The sequence below is a fragment of the Mustelus asterias genome, chromosome 10, assembly GCF_964213995.1.
Source record: "Mustelus asterias chromosome 10, sMusAst1.hap1.1, whole genome shotgun sequence".
Taxonomy (NCBI): domain Eukaryota; kingdom Metazoa; phylum Chordata; class Chondrichthyes; order Carcharhiniformes; family Triakidae; genus Mustelus; species Mustelus asterias.
This window is the reverse complement of record NC_135810.1, coordinates 106,013,609-106,036,197: the sequence shown is the minus strand read 5'-3', so window position 1 is coordinate 106,036,197 and position 22,589 is coordinate 106,013,609. Positions and strand designations below refer to the sequence as shown.

Here is a 22,589-nt window from a genome sequence, read left to right as displayed (position 1 = left end):
CGCTGAAAAAGGGAGGCATGCAGTCGAAGCCAAGCCACATCCTGCAACTGTGGAAGAAGCTTAAGGCCGGGATTCTCCGACCTCGCCCGCGGCTGGGATTCTCCAGTCCCGCTGCTGTGAATTGAGATTTGGCCTAGCACCGAATTCTCCATTCTCGCTGGCAGCGGAGAATTCTGGCCCGAGAATGCTTCACATCAACTAGACTTCTCGTTTCCTGCTCTCGGGGGACCAGCTCAAACCATATTAGGCCCATCTTGACCGGCTCAGGCTGGGCAGGATCCGGGTAGCATACACGCCCCCAGGACCTAGCGCGAGCGCAGGTCTGTCAGATCTGCCACACCCCTTTTTTACAGCACTAGCTGCCATAAACCGGTTAAGTTAAAGTCACGTCATGTCAGCCAAGGTTAAAGGTCATAGACAGTCCAGGGAGAAGATAAGTGTATACAGCTCACAGATAAAGGCCAGAATTTTCCGGCTGTTCACACCGGTGGGATTCCCCTGTCCCGTGGGCTTCCCGTCGGCGTAGGGTGACGTCAATGGGAATTCCCATCGACAGCGGCGGGACCAGAGAATCCCGTGTGCTAGTAAACAATGTGCCACCTCCCACCGGCGGGAAACACACGGTTGGGAGGCTGGAGATTCGCGCCCAAAATGCGTCAAGTAGGATCAATGCACAAAGCTGGACTTTGCATTCAGTCGCCTTGGCTACGAAGAAAAAGATGCAAATAGGTCACAACAATTTTCCGGCTCATTAATTAGAAACAATTGAGTCTGAACTTCCGTGGACTGGCACTGTTGGATTACCACCCCATTCCTACTTCCTTATCCAAAATTCTTTTCGATCCCATCTTGACCGACCTTCTGGCTCAGGCTGGGCAGGATCCGGGTAGGGTACACGCCCCCAGGGCCTAGCGCGAGCGCAGGTCTGTCAGATCTGCCACACCCCTTTTTTACAGCACTAGCTGCCATAAACCGGTTAAGTTAAAGTCACGTCATGTCAGCCAAGGTTAAAGGTCATAGACAGTCCAGGGAGAAGATAAGTGTATACAGTCGGTAGGTAGGATGGACAGAGCTGGATCCTGTGGGGGTCGGGTGTCTCCATGGGCTGAGGTGAGATAAAGAGGACTCCCGTGGGTTATGTCTCGATCTGAATAATTGTTGCCCAGAAGTTAGAAGTGGTTTTAATCTTTCAAACTTTTTCCAGGTAACTACCAGAAAATAAGGGATGCTTCCAGTGTTCCTGGTGACCACGTGGGCAGGAAGTGTGTCCAGCTACGGCTACTGGCGAACGACATTTCAGAGCTGGAGCTCCGGTGAACTCACTGGGCCCTATTTTATCATTTTGATTCTAAGTGCTGGACGGACTTGAAACTGGGAGTGTTTCAGACCTGACTTTTAGACCCGTTCTCAGGCGCCCCCATTCACACTCTGCCTGAAAAAAATATCAGCGATTCCGAATCACGCTACAGAAGCCTGTGGGCGGGGCTTAATGCCTCCGAAATCCTGCAGCTCCGATCGGCGCCTCCAACTGCGCGTGCACAGAAAAAAATATATAGAATGCGACTCCCCTGCCACATCGCTCACTGGCCAATGCCTCCCCCCCGGCCCCCACAGACATTGCCCCACCCCCCTAACATTACTGACCCCCTAATACCCCCACCCCCCCTGCCACCCAGACAATTCACGCCCCCCCCCCCACTGATCTCAGACAGAGTGGCAGTGGACCCCCCTCACCCTCTACTGATCAGAGGCAGAGCGCAGTTGGACGCTCAGCACTTACCTCCTCACTAACTGGGGCGCCTGAATCGGACTTTTATGGAGCATGTCTGTTTTGTGCCGATTCTGGATGGGCGAACGTGGTGGTAATGGGGGAAGTGCCGGTAAAGTTGGGCGTGCAGCCCATTAAGTCAATTTAAATGCATGCAAATACATTTAAATGGCCGTTGCACCAATTCAGACGCAGCCCTGATTGCAGCCATTTTCGGGCCTTGGTAAAGGGGGAACTGGCGCGGAGGCGGGTGTGGATCACGCTACTCGCCTCACGCCCGAATTTACCAGGTTTTCGCCCCCAAAAACGGGCGCAATGCGATGGTAAAATTGGGCCCACTGTGGAGCATCCGCGATGCTGAGAACATCATGGATGTCATGTTTAGCGAGGTGGTCACACAGTAGCTGAAGGTTACACAGGCAGAAAGGGAATGACTCAGGAAGGTATTTGCAGGAGTCCCCTGTGGTCATCCCCCCCTCGCAAACAGACATACCACTTGGATACTGTTGGGGGGGGGGGGAATGGCCTCTCAGGGGAAAAGCAGCAACAGCCAAGTTCATGGTGCCAGAAGTGGCTGTAGTGATAGAGTATTCAATAGTAAGAGGTACAGACAGGCAGGCGCTTCTGTGGCAACAGATGTGAATCCAGGATGATACGTCGCCTCCCTGGTGCCAGGTTCAAGGATGTCATGGAGTGGCTGCAGGGCATTCTGGAGAGGGAGGGTGAACAGCCAGTGGTCATGGTACACATAGGTACCGACGCTGGGACTAGTATATGGGTAAAGAAAGGGATAAGATCCTGAAAGCTAAATATAGGAAGTTAGGAGATAAATTAAAATGCAGGAACTCAAATATAGTGATCTCAGGATTATTCCCAGTGCCACATGCTGGTGAGAGCAGGAATAAGAGGATAGATCAGATAAACGCGTGGCTGGAGAAATGATGTACCAGGGAAGGGTTTAGATTCTTGAGGCATTTTGATTTGATTTATTATTGTCATACGTATTAACATACAGTGAAAAGTATTGTTTCTTGCGCACTATACAGACAAAGCATACTATTCATAGAGAAGGAACCGAGAGAGTGCAGAATGTAGTGTTACAGTCATAGCTAAGGTGTAGAGAAAGATCAACTTAATGCAAGGTAGATCCATTCAAAAGTCTGACAGCAGCAGGGAAGAAGCTGTTCTTGAGTCGGTTGGTACGTGACCTCAGACTTTTGTATCTTTTTCCCCGAAGGAAGAAGGTGGAAGAGAGAATGTTCGGGGTGCGTGGGGTCCTTAATTATGCTGGCTGCTTTTCCGAGGCAGCAGGAAGTATAGACACAGAGTCAATGGATGGGAGGCTGGTTTACGTGATGTGGGACCAGTTCTGTCATGTGATGTGGGACCAGTGGGACCAGTACGAGCCAGACGGATTACACCTGTGGGCAGAGGTGGGACCAATATCCTCACAGGGGCCTTTGCTCGTTCCATTGGGGAGGTTTTAAACGGGTGAGGCAGGGGGTGGGAAGCAAAGGGAAGGTTTAGATGGATCAGATTCAGATCAGGAAATGGGAAGTAGAACATCAGTTAGTGATATAGTGAACGTCTCGGAAAGACAAGGAAACGAGGGTTAAAAAGCATCCAGCAAAGGAAATTGATGGGACTGAGCTGTTTATGCTTCAATGCAAGGAATATTACAAACAAGGCAGATGAACTAAGGGCACAGACAGACACATGGCAGCAGGATGCCATTGCTGTAACAGAAACCTGGCTAAAGGAGGGGCAAAATTGGCAGCTCAATACCCCTGGATGTAGAGTTTTCAGGCAGGATAGAGTGAGGGACAAAAATGGAGGGGATGTGGGTAACATTATTGGTTAAAGAAGCAATTCCAGTTGTGAGAAGGGATGATATACTAAACGGGTCAACAAATTAGGCTTTATGGGTTGAGTTTAGGAATAAAAAAGGGGCAGTCACACTACTAGGAGTATACTACAGACTCCCAAATAGTGAGAGGGAGATAGAGGAACATATATGTAGACAAATTTCTGTCTGTAGGAATAAGAGGGCAATGATAGTAGGAGAATTTAACTATCCCAATATCGACTGGTTTTCAAACAGTATAAAGGGCATTGAGGGTGAAAAATTAATGCAGTGTCCAGGAAATTATTTTTGAACAATATGTGACAAGCCTTAGTCTTGGGAAAGAAAGATGGGCAAGTGGGTTAAGTGACAGTGGGCGACCATATCAGGGATAGTGACCACAATTCAGTTAGATTTAGTATTATTATGGAAAAGGACATAGATAAATCAGGAGTAAAAGTTTTAAACTGGGGGGGGGGAAATTTTACAAAGCTGAGAATTAATTTGGCTAAGGTGGACTGGACAAGACTGCTAAAGGATAAATCAATGGTAAACCAGTGGGAAGCTCTAATAAGTGAGATCCTTAGGGTACAAAGCAGACATGTCCCCTCCAAAAATAAGAATGGCCCTGCCAAATATAGACCGCCCATGGTTGTCTAGAAAAATACAGGGGAAGATTAAACAGAATAAGAAAGCTTATGATGATAGTCACAAAAAACTCAACACTGCAGAAAGCCCAGAGGAGTATAGAAAGTACGGAGATCAAGTTAAAACAAGAAATAAGGAAATCAAAGAGAGGGCTTGAAAAAATATTAACAAGCCAGATTAAGGAAAAACCAAAGATGTTTTACCAGTACAGAAAGAGTAAAAGGATAGTTAAGGAAAAGGTGGGACCGATCAGAGATGAAAAAGGGAACTTGTGTGAAGATGCAGAGGATGTGGGAAGAGATTTAAATGAAATTGTTTGTCTTCGTATTCACAAAGGAAAGCAATGATGAGGATGTAATCATCCAAGAGGAGCAGTAGGAGATGTTGGATAAAATAATCATAACGAGAAAGGAAGTACAAAGAACAAAGATAATTACAGCACAGGAACAGGCCCTTCGGCCCTCAAAGCCTGCGCCGACCATACTACTCATCTGAACTAAAACCCCCTATCCTTCCAGGAACTATATCCCTCTATTCCCATCCTATTCATGTATCTGTCAAGACGCCCCTTAAAAGTCACTATCGTATCTGAATTGGAGGAATTGGAATCCTTGAAAGTGGATAAGTCGCCAGGGCCAGATGGATTGTTCCCTAGGATATTGAAGGAGGTCAGGGAGGAAATAGCAGATGGTCTGAGGATTATTTTCCAATCTTCACCAGACACAGGTGAGGTGTCGGAGGACTAAAGGAATGCAAATATGGCTCTGTTGGATATGAAGGAAATGCCAAACAATTATCGGCCAGTTAGTCTTACTTCAGTGGTGGGAAAACCTTTAGAATCAATCCTGACAGTTCGGATAAACTATCACTTAGAAAAGCACGGACTAGTCAGGAATAGTCAGCGTGGCTTTGTTAAGGGAAGGTCATGCTTTACAAATTTGATTGAATTCTTTGAGGAAGTGACAAGGAGGATTGATGAGGGTAGTGCAGTGGATGTTGTCTACATGGATTTTAGTAAAGCATTTGACAAGGTCCCACATGACAGACTGGTCAACAAAGTAAAAGCCCATGGAATACAGAGTAATGTGCCGAAATGGATCCAAAGTTGGCTTAGTAACAGGAAACAAAGGATAATGGGCGGTGGTTACCCTCATGAATGGAAAGCTGTTTCAAATGGTGTTCCGCAGGGTTCGATGTTGGGACCCCTGCTGTTTGTTTTACATATTAACAATTTGATTTTAATACGAGAGGCACAACTGGGAAATTGCAGATGACACAAAAATTGGCTGTATAGTGGATAGTGTAGAGGAAAGCTGTGAATTCCAAAATGATGTAGATAGAATCATAGAATCCCTACAGCACAGAAGGAGGCATTTGGCCCATCGAGTCTGTACCGACCACAATCTCACCCAGGCCCTATTCCTGTAACCCCACACATCTACCCTGCTAATCTCCTGACACTAGGTGCAATTTAGCATGGCCAATCCACTTAACAATCCAATAGGTTGGTGGAGTGGGCAGGAAAGTGGTAGATTGAGTTCAACTCTGAAAAGTGCGAGGTAATGCATTTAGGGAGATCAGACAGTAAAAGGGAATACACAATGAATGGGAATATACTGAGAGGGGTAGATGAAGTGAGAGATCTTGGTGTGCAAGACAGAGATCCCTAAAGGTAACAGTGCAGGTACACAAGGTTGTAAAGAAGTCATATAGAATGCTCTCTTTCATTGGCAGAGGTATAGAATACAAAAGTAGGGATAAAATGATGAAACTCTACAAGACACTGGTGAGGGCCACAACTGGAGTATTGTGTGCAGTTCTGGTCACCTCATTACAGGAAGGACATAATTGCTCTGGAGAGAGCGCAGAGAAGATTTACCAGAATGTTGCCAGGGCTGGAGAACTGTAGCTTGGAGATGGAGGTTAGGGTTGTTTTCCTTGGAACAGAAAAGGCCGAGGGGTGACATGAATGAGGTGTACAAAATTGTAACAGGTAGAGATAGAGTAGACAGGAGGAACCCTTTTCCCTTGGCGTGTATTTCAAAAACCAAGGTTCGTAGATTCAAGCTAAGTGACAGAAGGGTTAGAGGGGACATGAGGAAGAATTTTTGTACGCAGAGAGTGCTGGGTGTCTGGAATCCGCTGCCTGAGCTGGTGGTGGAGGCAGAGATCCTAAATGTATTTAAAAAGTACCTGGATCTGCATCTTAAGTGCTGCAAGTTCCAGGGCTGTGGGCTATGCGCAGGAAAATGGGATTAGAAAGGACGCTTGGGTGTCTTTGGGTCAGCATGGACTAGGTGGGCCAAATGATGGTCACCTTCTATGCCGTATCATTTTTATGGTTCTAACTATTGCTGTAAGTCAGTCAGAGCGATCCAAAGTCTGTGATTTAAATTGGTTCCCCGTGCAGGACAATTGCCCAGAGGAAGTTGACACTTGCCAGGGAATTCCCATGCAAATCTTTACCTGGGAGCTTCTGGGGAATGGAGAGCACTCCCAGTGCATCTTTGGGGGTACCCTCCAGTTACAATGCCCCAGAGCTCAGAGGTTAAGGTCCAATCAGTATTTTTTTTTATATCGAGTTTATTTTTTATAACAATAATAATAAAATCTAATAAATAGTTTCTCATATTGAAAAGGAGAACTTGGTTTCAAATATTTTACAGAACAAAGCTCTGCACTTACTGCATCTTTTTCAGGGTTGCAGACTTTCACCCACAAGATGTGGTCTAACAGCCAGTCAATTGGTTTCTCCTTATGGAACATCAGAATGAACTCCACGATAAGATTCAAATCAGGAGCCTGAAACATTTTACCTTGTGAGATAAATGATAAAATATTAACAAATGAAACTGCTGATAAATCATTTGATACAGTGCACGCACAAACATAAAATGATGCTTGTTATAAGTGTTTGAAGTGACTTGAGTTGTATCCGACGGTTTCACACAATTGGACTTGTTAATTTTTTTAAAAGTTAAAATGCATGTTTCCAAACTGCTGCATATTCCTAAATATTCATCTTCGCTGGTCCTTTGCCATTGCATGCATTGTAGTTCATCACAGTGACCGGAATTTTACCGCCCCGTCCACCACGGCAATCGGAGCGGGCAAGGGGCGGACAACGGAAAGGTCCGTTGACCTCGGGCGGGATTTTACGGTTTCGGGACAATCGAGGCTGTACAATCTCACCCAGTGTGTCGGCCTCCGACCAGCAACATTTGCGCACCGGCACAGTGACACAGTGGTTAGCACTGCTGCCTCAAAGCGCTAAGGACCCGGGTTCAATTCCGGCCTCGGGTGACTGCCTGCATGGAGTTTGCACATTCTCCTCGTGTCTGCGTGGGTTTCCTCCGGGTGCTCCGGTTTCCTCCCCCACTCCAAAGATGTGCGGGTTAGGCGGATTGGCCATGGTAAATTGTCCCTTAATGTCAGGGGGATTAGCAGGGTAGATACGTGGGGTTACGGTTAGTGGGAAATGGGTGGGATTGTTGTCGGTGCAGGCTCAATGGGATGACTGGTCTCCTTCTGCACTGTGGGGATTCTATGTAACAAGAAGTCAATAGACACAAAAAGTGAAGATACCTCCGGTTGCAATATCTAAAATTACGCGACCACTTGCTTTTTTGGGGGGAAAAAAAAAAATCAATCTTTAGACTCCTGGCAGCTCTCGCAATTCAATTTTCCAATTTGCATTTGAAAATCGTGCCAAAAATCGGAAAATAGCAAAATGTTACAACTGCTGTTCAAGAGATAAAGAGGAAAGCAAGGAAATTCCAGGTCACTTATCCTCCATCTGGGCTGAAGAATCCACAGTAAGGATAAAATTAGCGAGCGACTAAATAGACATAGATTAAAGAAGGAGGGCGAACATCAATTTGTGAAGTGTAGTTAAATTAATGGGAATAAATGAATATAACAGATGGACTCTCACAAGATGCTTGAGAAGGCGCCACATGAGACTTTTGCAAAGGTTAAAACATGTGCTATAGAAGTGAATTAACTTCATCGATAGAAAAATAGCTAGGGTTTAGAAAGTAGCTGGCAGGAGAACATGGATTTACATGATGTGGTTGGTGCTTTCCCCTACAGTTGGTGCTGGGACTTCTTTTGATGTGCATTTATATAAAAGAGTTGGACACTGACACAAGGGAAATATTAAAGCTCATTGATGATACCAAATTAGTGGCAATCACAACCTATTAGGAAGAGATTGCAAGATGACTGCTGAAAACAGAGACATGCTAGCAAAGCGTTTCACCCTGCACTCATCAGGACAGACACAAGAATACCAAATTTCAAAAGAAACAACAATTTATTCTGCACAAGAATAGAGGTGCCTGTATATGCTAAGAATTACACTAACAACCAATTTAAGATGATCAGGCAAACTTGCAATGTAGCTCACTTACACTTGCTAGAAGCTACATATATTCATATTCAGGGTCTTGTCCTCTGCAGGCAAAAGGAATGTGGCGTCGTTTGCATCTTTTTTGAATAAACAAAATCATGGGGAGGCAATAGTTCCCTGGTACATTCGCTCTGGCAATGTCCCGATCAATCAGAGCTGTCTTGCCAACCTATCAGCACCCTTTTCTCATGTTGTATAAATTGTTCTTCCCTTTGAAATGTTGTATTCTTGTGTCTGTCCTGATGAGTGCAAGGCAAAAAGCTTCGGCAGCATGTCTCTGTTTTCAGCAACACTCCTATTCTGTACTATTAAGCAACTATTTAGATCGCTAGATGTTGCAGGAAGACAGACAGCAATGGGAGCAGATGGCTAGCTGATATAATTCAATATAAAGAGGGACATTTTGGGAAAACAAGAACAATGCAAGGTTAGAGTACACGTGGAAAAGGCTATAAAAAAACCAACTAGGATGCAAATAAAAGGTAATGTTGCCATAGTCCCAGATGGCTCTTTGAGGGGGAGAGCTGACTGGTGGTGATTTAACCTGAGGATCACCACACCTCAGGTGAGGGGCAAGGCCGAGTAGGTGGAACCTCAGCTGGTACAGGAATTGAACCCACACTGTTGGCATCGCTCTGCATCACTAATCAGCCATCCAGCCAACTGAGCTAAACCGACCCCTGGTGGCACTGAATATAGAAGCAAAATGTTGCTGCATTCACACAAGGCATTCTTACTGATGTGTTTGCCACTAAAGACATATTCCCATTATATGTTCTTACTTGGTAGCGGAGGTTCTGCTCATTGGGATAATTGAATTGTGCCTCTGTAGGTTTCTATACAAGTCGCTGTTGGCGATGACATGTCTCTAAGTGCAAGCCAACACAGCTGGAATATTTTGTACACCTTTAGGATGCTTAATGAGAGGGAGGATAATAGAGCCCATTTGAAACAGATTTTATTTTCTCTCCACTCTTGTCATGACTCATACTATTGGATAATAGCATTCGTCTGACACCTTCCACAAAGAACCATAATCATGTGTGAGTCTAGGCTGTAGACATAAGCAGCTTATTCTGCTATAAAGGTAATGGGGAGAGAAGCAGTTAGAAAGGCAATGGCAGTCAGAGGTGAAGGAATGGCACTTGCCATTCACAAGACTGGCAGCCGCCCATAGACTTTTCAATAGGCTTTTGAGTAGAACTTTGCCCTGATCCAGTGCAGCGCCCTCCACAGGGAATCAATGGCAGGTGCGGGTAGAGCAAGCAAGAATGTGGCTCTTCTACCAATCAAAATTGAATAACCCTCATTGGCGTTTCCTGAATCCTACTGAACCCAGGGGTGACAGGAACACAGATGCACCATAGAAAGCATCCTTTCCGGATGTATCACAGCTTGTTGTGGCTCTTGCTCTGACCAAGACGGCAAAAAAACTACAAAGGGTTGTGAATGAAGCCCAGTCCATCACTCAATCCAGCCTCCCATTCATTGACTCTGTCTACACTTCCCGCTGCCTTGGAAAAGCAGGCAGCAGAGTCAAGGACCCCACGCACCCTGGACATACTCTCTTCCACCTTCTTCCATCGGGAAAAAGATACAAAAGTCTGAGATCACGTACCAACTGACTCAAGAACAGCTTCTTCCCTGCTGCCATCAGACTTTTGAATGGACCTACCTTATATTAAGCTGATCTTTCTCTACACCATATCTGTAACTGCAACACTATATTCTGCACCCTATCCTTCCCTTCTCCCCTATGTACCCTATGAACGCTATGTTTTGTCTGTATAGTGCGCAAGAAACAATACTTTCACTGTATTCCAATACATGTGACAATAATAAGTCAAATCAAAGATCAAAGATGGGCACCGAGGCGGGTTGGAGGTGGTAAGATAGCAGTGTCCCTCTGCAAGGATCCCCATCACCGTAGCACCATCGGGGAAGCTCTCCCCTGCAGTGGGCTGCAAGGTGAATCACTGCCTGCTTCATGGAAGTGAGCAGCCAGTTTTCGCTATTGAAGGCCCTATTAGGGGCCATTGTGCCAGGCCACAGGCATATCACTGATGGTGGAATGATCTCCCCCACCGCTTGGGGAAGCTTCCAGCTTCATGGAGGTGGCCAACCTGTGACAGGTCAGGAGTGAAGTGGGAGGGCGGGTTTGTGGGAGGGAGGGTGGGAGGCAAATAGGAGGCAGTGGGCATGAAAAGTAGCTCCCAAACGTCACCCCTCACCACCCCCGAGGGCTTTCCCCTCCAATCTGCAGGGCCTGATGCCTCCTAGGTCGCGCCTCCTCATTGATCACCCTCCGCAGTACCCACCTCTTCCAGCAGGAGTGCTGCTGAGGCTTTCGCGCTGTCAGCCCTCTGATTGGGCCAGCTGCTCGGGAGTGCGCTCAATGTCCTTCATTGGACGACGATCCCACAGGCAGCCAATCAGGAGGCTGTCTGCAGTAAAATCACCAAACCGGTCCCATAGCCAGCAAGGATGGATCCCGGATCCGCTTTTTGCTCCACATTAGGGTCCTAAAGCCTGCTGTAAAATTCAGCAGAGTCTAAATCGGGAGTTAGAAATGAGGTTTAAATCATATACAGAAAGGAAAATAAAAAATGAGAAAGCAGATGGGGGAAGAGTTTAAGTTTTATCTATTACAGTCACAAGTAGCTTACATTAACACTGCAATGAAGTTACTGTCTCCACACTCCGGCTCCTGTTCGGGTACGCTGAGGGAGAATTTATCATGGCCAATGCACCTAACTAGCACGCCTTTCGGACTGTGGGAGGAATCCGGAGCACACGGAGGAAACCCACGCAGACACGGGGAGAACGTGCAGACTCCGCACAGGCAGTGACCCAAGCCGGGAATCGAGCCCTGGTCCCTGGCGCTGTGAGGCAGCAGTGCTAACCACTGTGTCACCGTGCCAGGAGGAGTGATAAAAGAGACTTACAAAGTAAAAGAAATGTAAGAAAAAAATCCAGCAACAACTAAATTCTGAGAACTGAGATTCCACATTTTGTAAAATTACGGTTCATAAGAACATAAGAAATAGGAGCAGGAGTAGGCCATCTAGCCCCTCGAGCCTGCCCTGCCATTCAATAAGATCATGGCTGATCTGACGTGGATCAGTACCACTTACCCGCCTGATCCCCATAACCCTTAATTCCCTTACCGATCAGGAATCCATCCATCCGCGCTTTAAACATATTCAGCGAGGTAGCCTCCACCACCTCAGTGGGCAGAGAATTCCAGAGATAAAGGTAATGTTGCCATAGTCCCAGATGGCTCTTTGAGGGGGAGAGCTGACTGGTGGTGATTTAACCTGAGGATCACCACACCTCAGGTGAGGGGCAAGGCCGAGTAGGTGGGACCTCAGCTGGTACAGGAATTGAACCCACACTGTTGGCATCGCTCTGCATCACTAATCAGCCATCCAGCCAACTGAGCTAAACCGACCCAGAAGCAGACCGATAGTTTTTTGTTTGTATTTAAGACTGACCACACCATTAAAAATCCCTATACACCTGACAGTACCACACCTAACATTTTTGCCCATGTTTAGTGGCACAACTCTATCTTAAATTTATCAAAGCACTGCAGGGTGTGCAGACTGCAACTTTGGCATTGGTGTGTTTAATCGTACATAGTAACATAGAACCTAGAAGCAGGAGTAGATCATTCGCCCCTTCGAACCTGCTCCACCACTCATTTTGATCATGGCTGATCATCGAATTCAATATCCTGATCCCCCCTTTCTCCCACATTCCTTGATCCCTTTAGGCCCAAGAGCTATATCTAATTTCTTCTTAAAATCGGACAACACTTTGGCCTCAACTACATTCGTGAATTCCACACATTCAGCACCCTCTGGATGAAGAAATTTCTCCTCATCTCAGCTCTAAAAGGTTTACCACTTATCCTCAAACTATTCCTAGTTCTGGACTCCCCCACCATTGGGAAAATTATTTCGGAATCTAACCTGACTAACCCTTTTAGAATTCTATAAGTTTCTATGAGATCCCCCCTCACTCTTCTAAACTCCAGTGAATATAATCCTAACCGACTTAGTCTCTCCTCATATGACAGACCTGCCATCCCAGGAATCAGCCTGGTAAACCTTCGCTGTACTCTCTGTAACAAGGACATCCTTCCTCAAATGAGGACTCCAAAACTGCACAAAATACTTCAGGCATGGCCTCACCAACACCCTATACAATTACAGCAAAGCATCCCTATCCCAATGCTCAAATCCTCTCGCGATGAAAGCCAACATACCATTTGCCTCCTTTACTGCCTGCAGTACCTGCGTGCTTACTTTCAACAACTGATGCATGAGGACTCCAAGGTCTCATTGAGTATCCACCTCTCTCAATTTACACCCATTCAATTAATAATCTGTCTTCCTATTAAATTGAGGGGTGAGAGATATAGGACAGGTGTTAGAGGTAGGTTCTTTACTCAGAGAGTAGTAAGGGCGTGGAACGCCCTGCCTGCAGCAGTAGTGGACTCGTCAACATTAAGAGCATTCAAATGGTTATTGGATAAACATATGGATGATATTGGAATAGTGTAGATTAGAGGGGCTTTAGATTGGTTCCACTGGTCGGCGCAACATCGAGGGCCGAAGGGCCTGTACTGCGCTGTAATGTTCTATTATTGCTACCAAAGTGGATAACCTCACATTTATCCACAATATACTGCATCTGCCATGCAGATGCCCACACACTCAGCCTGTCCAAATCATTCTGAAGCATCTCTGCATCCTCCTCACAGCTCACCCTCCCACCCAATTTTGTATCATGTCCAAATTTGAAGATAATACATTCAACTCCCTCTTCCAAATCATTAATATATAATGTGAACAGTTGGGGTCCTGGCACAGATCCCTGCGGAACCCCACTAGTCACGGACTGCCAATCAGAAAAAGACCTATTTATGGATCTCTTTGCTTCCTATCTGCTAACCAGCTTTCTATCCATCTCGAGGCACTACCTGCACATGTTGCCATCCAGATTACTTGATAGTAATGGTCAACAACATTGGCCTCGCTGCTATTCAATACAAAATCCAGTTAATTAAATTAACAGCCCAGACAGCTGAAAGCAGTGCTGCTAATGGCATTGTGCCACACAATGATTTACCCTCTGGGACATTAGGGATCTGTCTCCTCTCATTAGATTTAAAAAGAGACAGAAAAAGCGAGGAAAGACCAAGGCTGTTTCAACGACAGCACAATGTCAAATTGCCTCCTTCTGGTTAAACAGTTGGGATGAGATTTCGTTAAAAATCAGTAATATTTTACATCATGTGAATCTTATCCTGGAGAGACCGCAGGAAATGAGCCAGATGTTCATGGAGTATTACCAAGATGGTACGCCACATTCATTAGCTAAACTATGTCCTAGGAATCCCCTACCATCCTCTCCATCACTTGATCAAGTTACATAATTGATATCTTTATAAGTTGGATATCTTCATATAACTTAAGTTCTTGATTAATAAGGGGATCAGGGGGTATGGGGGAAAAAGCAGGAGAATGGGGATGAGAAAAATATCAGCCATGATTGAATGGCGGAGCAGACTCGATGGGCCAAGTGGCCTCATTCTGCTCCTATAAAGTTTATTTATTAGTCACAAGTAAGGCTTACATTAACACTGCAATGAAGTTACTGCAAAATTGCTCTAGTCGCCCACACTCCAGCGCCTGTTCAGGTCAATGCACCTAACTAGCACGTCTTTCAGACTGTGGGAGGAAACCGGAGCACCCGGAGGAAACCCACGCAGACATGGGGAGAACGCGCAAACTCCACACAGACAGTGCCCAAGCCAGGAATCGAACCTGGGTCCCTGACGCTGCGAGGCAGCAGTGCTAACCACTGTGCCACCGTGCCACCCTATGTCTTATGGTCTTATCACACTAAAATTCTATTGGATTGGTTACTGGGGTAGGGGAACAGGAAATATAACCTCAGTGAGGGGGCGGCTATTTGGGACTGAGCTGAGGAGAAATGTTTTCACTCAAAGCATTGCGAATCGAGGGAATTATTAACCACACAGGGTCGTGGATGCTCAGTCGCTGAGTACATTCAATGTTGAAATTTATAGGTTTTTGAACTTGAAGGGAATCAAGGGATTCGGGGTCAGGCGGCAAAGTGATGTTGCTGTTAAATACCAGCCATAATTTTACTGAATGTCTGCTGTGATTTCATGGAATGGCAGAGCAAGGCCGATGGGGCTGTCACTCCTGTGCCTGCCCGTTTCTTAGGTTGTCATAGAATCCCTACAGTGCAGGAGGAGACCATTCAGCCCATCGAGTCTGCACCGACTCTCCTGCGGAGCATCTCACCCGGGTCCTATCCCCACTAATCCCTCCAACCTACGCATCGTGGGACACTAAGGGGCGATTTAGCTTGGCCAATCCACCCAATCTGCACATCTTTGGGAGCGTGGGAGGAAACCGGAGCACCCGGAGCAAACCCACGCAGACACGGGGAGAATGTGGGTATCCCACAGTATCCACTGTGCCACCGTTACGTTACCGGTCTCACAATTTTCCCAGGTCTCCAGTGTCTCAAAACATTTTCAACAATCGTTGGGAGTTCTTTCACCACTGTTAGGCAGGCACTCAAGAAAGTTCATTTTCCTGCGTTTCCCCCCTCCACCTTGCCCCCCCGTCCCTCACACCCTCCCCCCCCAATCACTTCCATTCATAATTTGCAATTTCTAATCACGCTTTTCATATAAAAGTTTTTTAAAATGACAACCAGAGAACAAAGGCTTTGTTGATGCCTAACAGCTCAATCTCTATCCTCTTGTCCATATAAATTAGCCGCAATGAACCAGAGACGTAAAATACTACTCATACTGATTCCCATTTATTTCAATACAAATCAAAAATGGATACATGTCTGACTAGAGATAAAAGCCTATAAAAGAGCTCTTAACATGCAAACACTTGAATGCTTAATTAGTTGTTTAAAATCTCTATTTCCTAATTGCAGCATTTAGCATTAATAGCTCAAGTAATAAGTCGCTGGTCTCTCATCATTTTTTTGAAAAACGTTCTAATCAACAGGTGGCATGACTTGTCCCCATTGTTCTGTCAATTAAGCGGTCAAATTCAGGACCCGACTCTGACTCATCCCGCGTTAATGGAGCAGACACTCAATCTGACAAACTAAGCAACAGAACTCACTGTCGAAAGGGCACCGGTAATTTTGAAAAGTGCAATGCTTTCAAAATGGCAGCTGAGGAGTCTGAAGGGCATCATGGATGAGATAGGCCATCCAGTGCTTAAAGTTTATTTATTAGTGTCACAAGTAGGTTTACATTAACGCTGCAATGAAGTTACTGTGACAATCCCCCAGTCGCCACACTCCGGCGCCTGTTTGGGTTACACTGAGGGAGAATTGAGCACGGCCAATGCACCCTAACCAGCACGTCTTTAAGAAAGGAAGCAGGGATAATCCAGCAAATTATAGGCTGGTGAGCTTGACATCAGTGGTGGGGAAGCTTTTGGAGAAGATACGGAGGGACAGGATATATGCCCATTTGGAGGAAAATGGACTAGTTAGTGACAGGCAGCGTGGTTTTGTACGGGGAAGGTCATGTCTCACCAACTTGACTGAGTTTTTTGAAGAGGTGACAAAGAAAATTGATGAGGGAAGGACTGTGGATGTAGTCTACATGGACTCCAGTAAAGTGTTTGACAAGATCCCACATGGCAGACTGGTACAAAAACTAAAATCACATGGGGTTCAGGATGGGCTGGCTAGATGGATATAGAACTGGCTTGGATATACAAACTACCCAGCCTTCAGGAGAACAGTGACCAAGACACCACACAACCCTGCCACAGCAACCTCTGCAAGACGTGCCAGATCATCGACACAGATGCCATCATCTCACGTGAGAACACCATCCACCAGGTACACGGTACATACTCTTGCAATTCGGCCAACGTTGTCTACCTGATACACTGCAAGAAAGGATGTCCCGAGGCATGGTACATTGGGGAAACTATGCAGACGCTGCGACAACGGATGAATGAACACCGCTCGACAATCACCAGGCAAGACTGTTCTCTTCCTGTTGGGGAGCACTTCAGCGGTCACGGGCATTCGGCCTCTGATATTCGGGTAAGCGTTCTCCAAGGCGGCCTTCGCGACACACGACAGCGCAGAGTCGCTGAGCAGAAACTGATAGCCAAGTTCCGCACACACGAGGACGGCCTCAACCGGGATATTGGGTTCATGTCACACTATTTGTAACTCCCACAGTTGCGTGGACCTGTAGAGTTTCACTGGCTGTCTTGTCTGGAGACAATACACATCTTTTTAGCCTGTCTTGATGCTCTCTCCACTCACATTGTTTCGTTTCTTAAAGACTTGATTAGTTGTAAGTATTCACATTCCAACCATTATTCATGTAAATTGAGTCTGTGTCTTTATAAGCTCTGTTTGTGAACAGAATTCCCACTCACCTGAAGAAGGGGCTAAGAGCTCCGAAAGCTTGTGTGGCTTTTGCTACCAAATAAACCTGTTGGACTTTAACCTGGTGTTGTTAAACTTCTTATTGGATATAGAAGACAGAGAGTAGCGATGGAAGGTTGCTTTTCAGAATGGAGATCTATAGCTAGTGGTATTCCACAGGGATCAGTGCTGGGACCTCAGTTGTTTGTAGTATATATAAATAATCTGGAGGAAAGTGTGGGTGGTCTGATTAGTAAGTTTGCAGATGACACAAAGATTGGTGGAGTTGCTGATAGTGCCAAGGATTGTCAGAGGATACAACAGGATATAGATAGATAGATAGATAGATAGATAGATAGATAGATAGATAGATAGATAGATAGATAGATAGATAGATAGATAGATAGATAGATAGATAGATAGATAGATAGATAGATAGATAGATAGATAGATAGATAGATAGATAGATAGATAGATAGATAGATAGATAGATAGATAGATAGATAGATAGATAGATAGATAGATAGATAGATAGATAGATAGATAGATAGATAGATAGATAGATAGATAGATAGATAGATAGATAGATAGATAGATAGATAGATAGATTGGAGACTTGGGCACAGAAATGGTAGATAGAGTTTAATCCGGACAAATGTGAGGTGATGCATTTTGGTGGATCAAGTTTAGGTATGAATTATACTGTAAATGGCAGAACCGTTGGGAACATTAACATACAGAGGGATCTGGGCGTGCAGGTCCACAGTTCCCTAAAAGTGGCAACACAGGTGGCCAAGGTGATTAAGAAGGCATATGGCATGCTTACCTTCATCAGCTGGGGCATTGAGTACAGGAGTTGGGAAATCATGTTGCAGCTATATAAAACCTTGGTTAGGCCACATTTGGAGTATTGCATGCAGTTCTGGTCGCCACAGTACCAGAAGGACATGGAAGCTTCGGAGAGAGTGCAAAGAAGGTTCACCAGGATGTTGCCTGGTCTCGAGGGTGTTGACTATGAGGAGGGGTTGAATAAACTAGGATTGTTTTCACTGGAAAGACAGAGGCTGAGGGGAGACCTGATAGAGGTCTAAAAAATTATGAGAGGCATAGACAGGGTGGATAGTCAGAGGCTTTTTCCCAGGGTGGAAGTGTCAATTACAAGGGGGCACAGGTTCAAGGTGAGAGGGGGAAAGTTTAAGGGAGATGGGCGGGAGAAGTTTTTCACACACAGAGTGGTGGGTGCCTGGAACACGCTGCCAGAGGATGTGGTGGAAGCAGGCACACTAGCAACATTTAGGAGGCCTCTGGATGGGTACATGAATAAGGAGGGAATAAAGGGATACGGGTAAAGTAAGGACAGAAGGTTTTTTTTTAAGTTAGGGCATCACGATCGGCACAGGCTTGGAGGGTTGAAGGGCCTGTTCCTGTGCTGTACTTTGTTCTTTGTCTTTCGGACCGTGGGAGGAAACCAGAGCACCCAGAGGAAACCCACGCAGACGCAGGGACAACATGCAGTCTAAGCACAGACAGTGACCCAAGCCGGGAATTGAACCCGGGTCCCGTGAGGCAAGAGTGCTAACCACTGTGCCACCGTGCCGCCCACTGTGCTACTGTGCTGCCCACTGTGCCGTGTTTCGCTGTTCAACTGAATCATGACTGATCTGCATCTCAGTTCCTCATTATCTGTCCTTGCCGCATATCCCTCAACACCTTCGACTGGCAAGAAGGGAAAACGATCAATCTCGGGTTTAAAACCATTAAGCGAGCTATCACCCACCACTTCTTGTGCGAGTGCGTTCGACATTTGGAGCAATTTGCTTCTTCGAGTGATAAATAGAACGCAAAAGGCGATTGTAGGGATTGATAGGATTATAGATAAATACAGCCAGGGAAACAAGCCTTCAGGTTAAAGATAATATGAGATTGTGAATAGATAAAACGAGATTAAGCATGGGTAGATTACACCGAGAGACACTTCTGACAGGCGGATACTTATCAGTGAGATATCACAAAAGTTCAAAGAGGGTAACACTACTCAGGAGGACGTGCATAAAAATTCCCAATCAGCAAGGACTGATTTCCAAAATTCTGCTGGAATTCACAAGGTAGATTCCTCTTTTACAGCGAGGCCTTACTGGTGTTTGAGGGCTCTCAGTATCAGAACATCATCAATGTTACTCCTGGCTTTACAGTTTTGTGACATTGCTCCAGTTATTGTTGCCACTGGGGGTTGTGCCTAAGGGCAGGCTGAGATCAGTAATTCACTGTGTGGGTTGCTGAATGTTTTAAAGTGAGTGGCCCAGAGAGAGAAGAATCCCTCCTGGCTGTGGCAAGTCAAAAGATTAACATTCATTCCTTCTGTTTGGGTTTTCTTTGCAGAAGCAATATTATTTGACAGACGTAAATCACGTCCACCCAATTTCACTGTTTCTTCTATTAAAGTAGGATTTCTGTATATAATTTATATAGTGTGGTGATATAAACAGGGCCTAGTTTTAAGGCTGATAAAATTGGATATCCTAAATTAAAGAATTGGGCATATTGAAATCAAACACAGTCAAACCTCAGGCAGGCCAATTGTACAAATACACAAACGCGTCTGGGCCTGACCCATCAACCACCCATCAAAGGGTCGTTTCACTCTACTTGAGGCTTAGCAGGAGATCATGGCACCTCATTGAAATGCATCGGCCTATTGTTAGAAGCTCAGATCGAGCCAGACTTTCTGTCACCAAGAGTTCCTGTAGATACCTTATCTGATAACAAGTTCAACAACATGGAGATGGACACCTGGGGGGTGGACCCTGGTGTCCTGTCAGGCAGACATCAAGAAACCCACTGGGTATTGGAACCCCCTCCTGGGACCTCATTGGCCGGAAGCCAGAGAAGTTTCTGGAAAGGCAAGCAGGCTAGGGGATAAAGGGACGCACTCAGAGGCACACTGCAGCGAAGACTCGACGAGGGAGGCAGTTGTGACCATTCGGAAGACTGACCAGAGAAGGAAGGAAGGAAGAAGCTGCCATCGAGACTCACCTTCGTGAAGACGGCCAGAGGGACTCAGAGAATCAGGCCTGCAGTTTAACAAAACCATCTTTACAGGTAGTATACTTGAATCTGCTGGGGTATCCTCTTGTTTTATGTGGGTAATTTAAGGGTTAATAGTGTTATTATTAATAAACTTGTTGAACCTTTACTTGTGTTTGTCCTTTGTCCACCTTGCAAATAAGGGCACCGGGGTAAAACCTTGGAGTAAGTAAACTGGTTGAAAGTATCTAAGAATTAACAGGTACAACAATAGAGAGACTGATCGGGTTTATTTATATGTTGTAGCACAGGGGTAGGTTCAATAGAATATTACTTGCGGCTAGTTCAGTTGGCTGGACAGCTAGTTTGTGATGCAGCGTGCCTCCAACAGCGTGGGTTCATAGAATCATAGATTCCCTACAGTGCAGGAGGAGGCCAATAGGCCCATCGAGCCTGCACTGACAACAATCCCACCCAGACCCTATCCCCATAACCCCACATATTTACCCTGCTAATCCCCTCCTGGCACTAAGGGGCAATTTAGCATGGCCAATCAACCTAATCCGCACATCTTTGGAGTGTGGGAGGAATCCGGAGCACCCGGAGGAAACCCACGCAGACACAGGGAGAATGTGCAAACTCCAATTCCCATACCGACTGAGGTTATTCATGAAGGCCCCATCTTCTCAACCTTGCCCCTCATCTGAGGTGATCCTCAGGTTAAATCGCCATCACAAAAGGGGAGAGTCATTTGTGACTATGGCAAGTTTACCTTTTACTTGCCTCAGTTGTAGGTTGGCGACTGTGGCCAGGATTTTTCGGATGATGGGGTTTGTTGTCCTACCCCTCAGTCAGTGGGGAACGCATCCCTGGTCATAATGCCGACTGGAAGTGGGACTTCTGCCACTCACCCCCACCTCAGAGAGCTGACGGCCACGCTGATTAGTTGGCTACTGGTGGGACAACAAGCAGTTCTTGGAGTCTAAGTCCCAGAGTGCAAGACTAGGTAAGTGCAGGATGTCTCAGGGTTGGGAGGGAGGTGAGGCCCGGGGGTTGGGGGTTGTTGATGGAGAAACTGTGGGGCAGTAGGGGTTTTGGGGGGTGTGGGGGGGGGGGGGGGGGGGGGGGATCCCCGGGTGGGAGTACCCTGTGGGACAGGTTATTGATGGAGATGCCAGCCTCACCTTCCCACCCAAGATCTGAGCAACGTGACTTTCCAGGCTCCTGACACCCCAACTTCTCAAAATGGAGGCTGGGTGGGAAATGATCCTTGCGTAGTCATGATCTGTTCACGCAAGGCTGGGTGGGGCGGCCTCGACCTCGCTGTCCGACTGTAAAATAGCACAGGTCAGGGTGGGCAGGAAGGCTCTCTCAGGAATTTCACAGCTCTCCCCCGCCCTCCACCTGCAAACCCTCCAGCAGGAGACAATGAAACTGTCTATGTATCATTGAATTGAACTGCAGAAGCATGGGAGCCATGAGGATGTTACCAATGTACTGCTATCTCAATTAGTTTATCTCTGGTTAAATTCAGTATCCATAGATGATGGAATTTGAAGCCCAAGCCAGGTTTCCAAAGGCAAATTCCTATTAGGAAAGAGAATATAGGGCTAGTTGTTCCAAGATCATGGGAGGAAAGTTGTCAGTGAGTTGGAAGAGTCTGCCCAGAGCTTTATCAGGTTACTTTGGAGGCAATCTTGTGAACCATTTGAAAGAAATCCATGAAAGAAACATAAAGGAGAATGTGTGTCATTTTAATTCACACATGGGATGTCATCATCCCGGGCTGGGCCAGCATTTATTGCAATTCACCACAGATCCTTAGGCAGCACCTTCCAAAACCATAACCACTTCCACCTAGAAGGACAAGGGCAGCAGATACATGGGAACACCACCATCTGCAAGTTCCCCTCCAAGACACTCGCTGTCCTGACTTGGAAATACATCGCCGTTCCTTCGTAGTCGCTGGGTCAAAATTCTGGAATTCCCTCCCTAACGGCATTGTGGGTCAACCCACAGCACATGGACTGCAGCGATTCGAGAAGGCAGCTCACCCATCACCTTATCAAGGGCTACTAGGGATGGGCAATAAATGCTGGCTAGCCAGCGACGCCCATGTCCCATGAACAAATAAAACAAAATATTGCTAATTGCCATAGCTGGAGTGGTTTGCTAGACCATTTCAGGGAGCATTTAAGAATCAACCTCGCTGCTGTGGCTCTGAAGTCGCATGTTAAGTCAGACCAAGGAAGGACAGTAGATTTCCTTCCCCAAAGGACATTAGTGAACCAGGTGGGTCTTTACAACAATTGATGATAGTTTTGTGGTCACCATTACTGAGACCAGCTTGATCCCAGATTGATTGAATTTAAATTCCACTGGCTACCGTCGTGGGATTTGAACCCGTGTCTCTAGGGCTGGCTCTCTGG

At 46.1% G+C, this 22,589-nt stretch overlaps 1 protein-coding gene across 2 annotated transcripts in view; it reads right to left on the bottom strand.

Annotated features, from left to right (window-relative positions):
- Positions 1–22,589, bottom strand: part of mgat4a (alpha-1,3-mannosyl-glycoprotein 4-beta-N-acetylglucosaminyltransferase A) — a 268,132-nt gene that overhangs the window by 48,840 nt on the left and 196,703 nt on the right. For both annotated transcript variants that reach the window (XM_078222379.1, XM_078222380.1), the window contains one exon: positions 6,945–7,075. In XM_078222379.1, the coding sequence (XP_078078505.1) occupies positions 6,945–7,075 (131 nt within the window). The remainder of the gene's footprint in view (positions 1–6,944; positions 7,076–22,589) is intronic.